Below are 9,585 nucleotides of genomic sequence, written 5' to 3' on the forward strand. Positions count from 1 at the left end.
CTGAGAGATTCAAAGCTTTCTGTCATTCCTTATTCATGATCTTCATTAATTTTTAAGGTAAAATGTTTTATTATCCCTGATCCAAACCTACACCTTTACAAATCTAGCACAATAAAAATGTGTCTAATATCATCTGGGTCTGTAGATTATCCTACAGTCACCAAAATAGATCTTTCCAATAATTTAGCTGTTTAGTCTAATCATGAATTAATTGGATCACTGACATTTGTCACCTGAATAATAATAATTTATTTAACATAATGTCTAACATCTAAAACAAACATAACTTATGTCAGAATTCAACCTCTACTGCATTTGTTGTATTGACCGATCTATGAGATCTTGGTTCTTTACTTCAAAAGAGGACAACAAACATTCTAGACAGTAATCCAACATATCAAGTAAGATTTACTTTAAATTACATAGAGTTTTTAATTTACATTTAAAAAAAAAGATAAACATTATTATATTCCAAAGCAATAATAAATATTTGTGTTATGGTCAGAAAATCAAAACAATAGGTAACGTTGGTAAAACAAAGGATGCTTGATACATCTATTCAAGACTTCAAAATCAGTTGTGATACAAAAGTGATTTAAAAGATCAAAATTTGTGCTGTTATTTGAGTATGTGATGCTGCGATATCTTGTCCATCTTAAATGTGTCACAAAAAAGCACTGTACACCATGCTTAAAGATTTAAGGTAGGATATTTAGTCTGGAAGCTGACTCAAGCGTAGGAGTGGTGGGTCAGTACTGGGCTTTGCAGGTATGCACATCTACCTCCTCGTGGCAGTCCCTGCAGTGAACAGCACAACACCAATGGAACTTGCACTCACACTTGGTGGTGCGGCTCACGTGTGATGTGTCATAGCCCCGCCCACAACACATGACCTCACAGCCGTCAACCCCCCGAGATGTACGGTTGCACACTCGCCCACCTGTGCCCACAGAGCCTGCAACCAGAACAAAATGAATCATCATAATAAATAGATTTTAGAGAGATAATCTCCATAGCTACATCAAAAAAGAGGTGTAGGTCATTAATCAAACAACTATGTTTTTTATACCCTGGGCATTAATAAGGTGTATTGGTATGTTGGTCATTGTTTTAAGACCATTGTACTGCTGGTTTACCATAACACATCCCAGGCGTTGTGTCAGAATCTATATTAATGAAGTCGATGTTCGATCACATTCCTGAAGCAAGCAGACCTCAACTGAATAGCCATGTGTAGTGCCTGGCAGATGTCTGATAGTGTCAAGACAGAGCTGTCTTGAAGGAGCTCTAGGCTTGCCTGCGCCATGTAAAAGGATGACCGCTTGGTCCTTGATGAGATGAGAGACTAATGATAGAAGCTATCAACCATTGCTCTGAGTCTTCATCACATACTCATTTCAACGGCTCTAATCTCAACAACCCCACCTTCTATGAGGCTGATGCATCACTGATTGTTTCTGATATAGAAATTGCTAAAGACCTTGTGTAAACCCTTGCTTTCATGCTCCCTTTGAGTGACAATCTGCAGTCTTTGTTTATAAGGGCTCTTAAATGCCAATCAAGACTCAACACTATGCAAACAATCATGTTTCATGTTTCATGTAAGAACAATTTACAGAGAAGGCAAGATCCCTTAAAGGGATAGTGCACTGAAAAATGAAAACTCTGTCATCATATTCTACCCTCATGTTCTTCCAAACCAATATTACTTTTTTTCCTCTGTGGAATACAAAAGGAGACGTTAGGCAGAATGTTAGTCTCTATCACAATTCACTTTTATTGAATGGAAAAAAGATGCAATGAAAGTGAATGGTGACTGAGGTTAACATTCTGGCTAACATCTCTTTTTGTGTTTCATGCAAGAAAGAAAGCCATACAGGTTTGGAACATCATTTTAGTAAGTGATGACAGAATTGTAATTTTTGTGTGAACTATCTCTTTAAATGCAGCAGTTTTAGTCTACCAGTGGCGCCAGCATTGGTATGTCACTGCTGGTCTGCTGAACTAAATTGCAAGTAGGCAGGCATGTGTCTGGGCATGACATGGCCACTCCCGCCCCACTGCAGTTCATCAGGCTGGTATGTTGGGCTGATATCTTTACATCATGGGCAGCCTGTACCTGAGTGTGCATCTGCTTATTGAATTAAGATGAGGGGGTGCCAAGAGATGACTTTAACATGTGTAACCATGCTGGGAGCTGGTAATTGATTTCACACTTATGCAGTGAAGGTATAGTCTATGTCTCCTAAAACTGACATCAAACAGATTGCCCTGCCAGAGAGTTTCTCACAAACCACCAGACTAGAAAGGTCAATACTATAATATGGTGGCCATCAATTAAAAAAGTTTACTGTAGGTTCTGATGAGAAGAAAATTGTACAAGATATAAACATATATAATATGAAGGTAAATTTAAACACCTTCATATAGTATAAATATACTGATATAAATATTGCCTCTTTAACTCTACTCTCTCCACTCCACCAATAGCTGGTGTGCACTATGGGTGCCGTTGTATCATCCAAGTGGATGCTGCACACTGGTGGTGGTTGAGGAGATTCCCCCTATACTATGTAAAGTGCTTTGAATGCCTAGAAAAGCGCTATATAAATGTAAGGAATTATTATTATGATGATTAATATGAAGGTTCACCCAACAACATAATTCATGTTTTAAACCAAACCCTCACCCTTGTTCAAAATCTATATGACTATTTTTCTTCTGTGCAACACAAAAGGAGATGTTAGGCAGAATGTTAGGGACACTGACATTGCATCTTTTTTTCCATAAAATGAAAGTGAATGGTGACTGAGCCTGTAAATCTCTAGCATTCTCTCTTAGAAAGTCATATGATTTGGAATGACTTAAAGGAATAGTTCACCCAAAAAATATAATTCTCTCATCATTTACTCACCCTCAAGTCGTTTCAAACTCATGTGATTTTCTTTCCTTTGTGGAACACAAACAAAGATATTTTGATAGAGATATGATGTGACTATATCGATACAATGCAAGTCAATGTGGCCCAAAACTTCCAAGCTCCAAAAAGGATATAAAGGCAGCATAAAGGTAATTCTTTCGTCTCAATTTTTTTAATTCAAATCTTCTCAAGCAATCCGATCAGTTTTGGGTGAGAAACAGACCTAAATGTAACTCCTTTTTCACTATAAATCTCGATACTTCCTTGCACTTGACACATGTGCAGAGCGTTGCGCATGTGCTCTGTACATGTAGACACGCTGTACATGCTCTGTGGATGCATCAAGCGCATGGAAGTGTCAAGGTTTATAGTGAAAAAAGAGTTACATTAATGTAATCGAGCTTCAAATCATGATCGCCCAGGAGATTACTTTGGTGAACTTTGACAGGTGAATTCACCATGTTGACCAATAGGAAGTTGCTTGGTTTGGCAGTGACCTGTGTGTGGGTGGTGCTTTGAATACTGCTATACTGAATATTCACAATGGACAATCATTTTAGGAGCAAGTTTCTTTTTAACTTCTCTAAATCAGAGTATAAATTGCAGCATTAAAAAGAGGCTGCTTGGCAATTCATTTTTTGCTGGTTTCACACAAACTCAATATCCGTCCACGCCTTCTTCACCCACGGAATTTCGCCTTCGCCTTGGATTGTGTATATATAAACACATTGTATCTTTATCAAAATATCTTTGTGTTCCGCAGTAGAAAAAAAGCCATAAGAGTTTGAGATGGCATCATTTACATTTTCGGGTGAACTAAACTTTTGACTGTATATCTAGATGTTTGATCATACAAATTGTATATGTATATAAATTAACAAATATAAAATGGATAGTAATAAATGCAAAACAATTGGTTCAACCTTTGTTTCAGGGGAAACACTTTTGGGCACTTGAGAGAGACATGACCTACCTCTGTATATATTCCTGCCAGTTTTAGGCAGGAAATATAGAGGTGCCATGGAAGGCCATGATTTATAGCATCGTAGGGATTAAATTTCAGCTCCCGTTCTTCCCACAAAACTGTGGTAATGTGTCTAAACAGCGTCACCTGATAGCAGGGATCATCTGCAGTCTGACAGGCACCCCCTCCCTTACTGCTTTCCACATAGGTACACCTGGTGTTATTAAGTTCACACACACACACACACATACACACACTTAAAGGTAAAAGGAGATAAACTTATGCCTTAGGGAGGGAATCTTTACCTGAAGTCAGGTTACAGGATTGGGTTATGACTATTGTGTATGTAATAACCAGCTAAATAGCTCTCGTCCTCTGATTACATCCTCTCTGTGTTTGGGGGTAAGACTAATGGCCTACTGATTTTAAGCATGAGTGTGGGAGGCTTGCAGGGTGGAGATGCAAACTGTGACTAACAGTGGATTATGAAACAGATTTGATTTATCATCTTAATTCCTTAAAGTTGATGGGTGTAGTTTTTCAGCCTGACCTAGCAACATTAGCTCAACTACTGATGTGAATTTGGGATGTGATTTTCAGTTATTATCAAAAATGATAAGTCTCTTATCATCTACTCTCCATTATGCTGTCTCAAAATTTGATGACTTTCTTTCTTCTGCGGAACACAAAGATATTGTGAAGTATATGTTTATATCCATACAATGCAAGTCAATGGGGTCCAAAACTTATCCAAAGAGGGCATAAAGGCAGAATGAAGGTAATCCTTACGACTCCAGTGGTTTAATCCATGTCTTTCGAAGTGATTTAATCAGTTTTGAGTGAGAAACAGACCAAAATGTCACAAATTTTCACTATAAATATTGACATCTGCAGTCTCCTTGGCATGTTCTTGATCGAAGCTCCATTACATTTTCTTGTGCTTGACACACATACACAGAGTGAGTTACATTTTGGTCTGTTCTCACTCAAACCAAGCACATCACTTCAGAAGACATGGATTAAACCACTCGAATCATATGGATTACTTTTATGCTGCTTTTATGTCCTTTTTGGTGCTTCAAAAGTTTTGGACCACATTGACTTGTATTGTATGGATATAAGCACATCATATATCCATCAAAATATATTTTTTGTGGGTCTGCGGAAGACAGAAAGTAAATGATGAGTAAATGATCAGAGAAATATCGGTTTTGGGAGAACTGTGTATTTATTTGCTACAGTAAGTCTTATTTATGCCATACGAGCCCTGTCACACTCACCAGACTCATGGTCCCATATACAATAGTCAGGTGAGTCTTCAAAGTATACCAGGTCATTTTTGGAAGACCTCTTAAACATCCTGTAGGCACCGGTGAAGCCTGTTCCATACTGGTTCATCACCACCTGAATGGCATTGTTGTACTTCTTGCGCAGGTAGTCACTGGTTTGCCTGAAGTCAGCCATGGTTAACCAGCAGGTACGCACATTGCATGAGCCGCTGACACCATGACACTTACACTCTAGGTTCATAAATCGCTTCACTGCCTGGATAGAAGAATCATAGAGGAAAAAAAATGTCTGGAGTTAAACTCTGAGTGATCTGTCTGCGATTGCATGAGAGTATGGTCATATATAACTATTTGTCTCTTCATTTCTCAAGAGGGAATACGTGTCTCAACAGCATCTTGCAAGAAAGCAGCATTGTTACCTTCCTCCCTGCACGGTTGTTGTGCAAGTTCATGAGTGCCCGGGCATCTCTCTCCTTTCTCTCCTTGGCGTCAATGAAGACCTGAGTGAATTTGATTGCATGGTCAATGTGATCACTGCACCCACCCCAGTTGAAAGCTCCCTTGGCATCGTGAGACGAGCCCTTCTTTCCTGGGTCGCAAGAGCAGGTGTCTAATTCACCCTGACTGCATGCCCTGGTCAAGGTGTACACCATACCTGCTGAGGAAATAGCATAGACAAAGGCGGCCTCACGACTGCCTGAAAAACAGAGAGGGAATACTGTGTAATAAGCATAAGAAATTGTACATCCATAAATGACATTGTACATCCAAAATGACAAAAGAGTTAAAATATAGAAATATACAAATAAGCATAAATATATAACTAATGAGTTACAGTATATAAATCAATAAACTGTGTATATAATAAAATATATACATTTAAATAATATAGATATCATTATTATTATACTTATAAATAAAAAATAATATAAATAATTATAAACACGTATTAATAAAAATACACTTTAAAATCATATAATAATTATTATAAACTATTTATACAAAATCCATACATAACATACAGGCCTATACATAACATATTTGTTGAGTCATTACTGTTACAGATCAAGTCAATTTTCAACTGTAAATAATTAATAGCATACAAATATCATAATCCATAAAAATAAATATAAGGTTTGCATTAGAAATATATGAAAAAATGTGTATGTCTGAGTTGTGTGATCACTGTGGAAAGTTTTCATTTGGCAGCTGTCAGAGGAAGGATGCCTGCCACAAAATCCCTGCAATTGTTTTAAATTAGTGAGCTGACATTGACAATAAGTAGATTCTCACAGTGTCAGTAAAGTTGGAATTCTTTCTGGGAGGTCTGAATACCTTAAGCAAGAAGATTAAAGTCAGAGGTTTAACCTAACTTTTATGTGTAGAGCAGCTTAGAGGCCTGGGACACAACGTTCCTTTGTGGATGTTCCCATTAATATGATTTTACTCAGGATAAGAAAATAGATCCACAGACACTAAGAGTCACAAGCCTACAGACTGCCAATTACACCTAGTTAAAGCATCAAGCTGCTGAACACACAAGATACAATAATCCACCCTTTAACTACATTGGCAATGAGAAATATAGGCTACACCTATTTTGCTGAGTGAGACTGGCATTTGAATATCATGTCTTTTGAAGATTATCTGTTCAGATTACATCTTGACATCTTGAGATGGACACTGAATTATGTTGTGCTGTATACATGCTATGCTGTGGAAAACTGATACAATCTGGTTGATCAAAACCTGCACACAGTGAGCAAAACTATTTTCATTAGATGTGCAAAGAAGGGACAAATAGCTCACCCATGAAGTTCAAGTTTTACATTCTGTAATATGATATATCAGATAAGGCATTTCACTGCATGCTGAGTGTAGAGAACACACTGTATGCTCGGTTTGACTTGTAACAATGCAGTTAAGCAATAAATCTGTTTTACTCACTTCGATGCAAAAGCCTCCCAAAAAGATTGTGCTCGCGCGCCATGGTATTGCAATTCCACCGATGGTTCCTGAACTGGTGCTGGCATTCTCCAATCCAGTTTTTAATTCCAGCTCCTATTGCCTGCATCACTTTTGGATGCTGGCGGCACAACTGGCGTTGTTTGTTAATCAACCCGGGAATGTTGTCGCACATCACTTGTGATCCAAGGGTGCCCATGTACCTGCATAAAGATGAAAGCACAGTGACTGGGCGATGGGAATCTCTTAAAGTTCAACGCATGAATGCGTACTCGGCACATTCTCGGCACACTTAAAAAGAATGCAAATATAGCTTAATACACAGCGCTTATGCTTTTTTTCGCATTTTAATTTCGCACCAAATTTTTTTCAGGTTTTTAAGCTTTTATTACTTAAATTTCAAAAAGGAGCTCTCGCACATTACAAACCATTTAAAATAACTTCGTACTTATATATATATATATATATAGGCTATATACACACAATAATTCCGAAATAATTGTACCCACCACCAAGATGCGTCGACCAATGATGTGCACCAGCAAATTGCCACGGACAGATAAAAACATATTCCACTCGGCAAAAAGTTCATATTATAAAAATTGTACGGATATACTCATTCGTTCAGGCACTTGCTTGCAGTGTAAAAAAAAAAAAAAATTAAATAGAAAAACTTATTCTATAAAATGCATCTATGACGACTCTATGCGGCTGAGGCGTTCGGAGCAAATCGGTTATTTATTCTCTTCGATTCAAAAAAATAATTGCGTTCACCGTAAAGGCATTCTGGACTGTGATGTGTAGCGCTGCAGACAGGCTGCTGGTCTTCGGTCTAAAGTTGAGAAAGATGTGCTGCAGATAGCTGATGATCTCATATCAGGTTTAAATTGCTTACACAAGGGGTGGGCGCAGTCCTGCCTCAGGAATGAAGTGAAGAAATTAGATGTCTGAAAGTATCTGTTCAGGCTAGCTTGACACCAGCCAAAGGTTTGGCTTATTTCCAAAGCAGCGAAAGTGTAGAATGTGGTCCAACGTGAAACGTCTATCCATATCCTCCTGAGACCCAGCACTTTTACATAATTAGTGACACATAAGAAAGATATGGCGAAAATTGCAAATAATTAATATATTGTAGGCTACAACTCTATTTTGGAGAGCGATATTATTTCAATACAACAACATAAAATAGATTATAAAATATATAATTTCATATATGTAAAATAATATTAACATTATTTTGATGGAATATTATTTGTATCAATATAATACAGATTATATAAATCATTAAAATATATTTATTTAAATATTTGTAAAATAATTATATAATTTGCTATTGTTTTTTATTAGTGATAAATAGTATACAAGTATTTTAAATACATTAATATATGAAAAAATAAGAAATAATATCTGAAGAATCTAAATTAATAAAATAACAACAATAATAGTAATTATCATCAGACCATACATTAGCCTACAATATTGCTCTATTCTCTAAAACATTGGTATCCCAGAAAAGCCCATGATGCCTTTAAGATATACGTCAAACAGTGGCATGCATGATCTCTTTATATTAGCAAAAATGAACATAAGATATTCTAATTAAATTCTGGGTCCCAGATTTTTATAATTTAGGAGAAAAGGAAGAAAAAAAGAGAAAACGTAAAATAGGAACAGGACAACTGCGGTGAGTATAATAAAACAGATACAAACTCAAAAGTTGTCCTTTCTCAGAGACTGGAGGGTTTACTGATTTAAAGCTCAAATACTCGTTCCTTCTCAACAAACATTTGTTTGCCCGTGATGATGTGTGCATTGAAATTGGATTATCGCATTCTTTTGAGCATCCTACGAACTGTTCAATTGTCGCAATGAATTTCTTCGATCTTCGAGCAACAGTTTTTTTGAAAGATTTAATATGTCCCTATTCTTTATATTGTGAGGTCCTTTCTACAGATGGGAACAAGATTATTGGGAAAACCGGATTCTTCTCGTGATCTCCGTGGAAAAGTCTCGTCTTCCTCCGTGGTATGATGGAATTTAAATTGGCTTAATTTGATGCTTTTCAAGTCTAGAAGGAAAATCTCTTCTGAATCTTAGCAGTATTTTGTTTAATTATAATTATCCCTCAAAAATAAATGGGTTGATTGTCTAATAGTTTAGAACAGTGTTGACTGCTTTATTTTATGATAAAAATGTCTTTGAATTTATCATGTATTGTACTGCTTGAAGACATTCTAACCTCTGAACCGGTTTTGACATTTTCAGATGTAAGAGTTTGAACTTTTCTGACGTTATTGTTTGCAAACTCTAAATTGACCTTTTACAAATCTTGTCTCATTGCTTTTTTTTCCAGCAGACACCTGTACATAAGAGTTTGTGTAGGAATCCATTTACACATATTAAGGTCTGCAATCAAATGGTTGTCCTCTCTGATCCATTTTGCTAAA

General features: G+C 36.7%; 1 protein-coding gene across 1 annotated transcript; it reads right to left on the bottom strand.

The window, feature by feature from the left end:
- Nucleotides 1-388: 388 nt before the first annotated feature.
- wnt2 (wingless-type MMTV integration site family member 2) lies at nucleotides 389-7,993 on the bottom strand. The gene is made up of 5 exons (XM_052097418.1): nucleotides 7,648-7,993; nucleotides 7,121-7,341; nucleotides 5,593-5,870; nucleotides 5,165-5,429; nucleotides 389-955 (listed from the first exon to the last, which is right to left on the bottom strand). The coding sequence occupies exons 1-5, from the start codon at nucleotides 7,728-7,730 to the stop codon at nucleotides 750-752; spliced, it is 1,053 nt and encodes a 350-aa protein (XP_051953378.1). The 5' UTR covers nucleotides 7,731-7,993; the 3' UTR covers nucleotides 389-749.
- Nucleotides 7,994-9,585: the final 1,592 nt, after the last annotated feature.

Source organism: Xyrauchen texanus, chromosome 29 (genome assembly GCF_025860055.1).
Source record: "Xyrauchen texanus isolate HMW12.3.18 chromosome 29, RBS_HiC_50CHRs, whole genome shotgun sequence".
Lineage (NCBI taxonomy): Eukaryota > Metazoa > Chordata > Actinopteri > Cypriniformes > Catostomidae > Xyrauchen > Xyrauchen texanus.

Excerpts from the sequence above, each read along its gene's own strand:
- wnt2 (XM_052097418.1), bottom strand. The coding sequence starts at position 7,730 with ATGAACTTTTTGCCGAGTGGAATATGTTTTTATCTGTCCGTGGCAATT. Across the intron at positions 7,342-7,647 it reads TTGGTCGACGCATCTTGGTG|GTACATGGGCACCCTTGGAT; the intron begins GTGGGTACAATT and ends ATCTTTATGCAG. Across the intron at positions 956-5,164 it reads TATATGGGACCATGAGTCTG|GCTCTGTGGGCACAGGTGGG; the intron begins GTGAGTGTGACA and ends TTCTGGTTGCAG.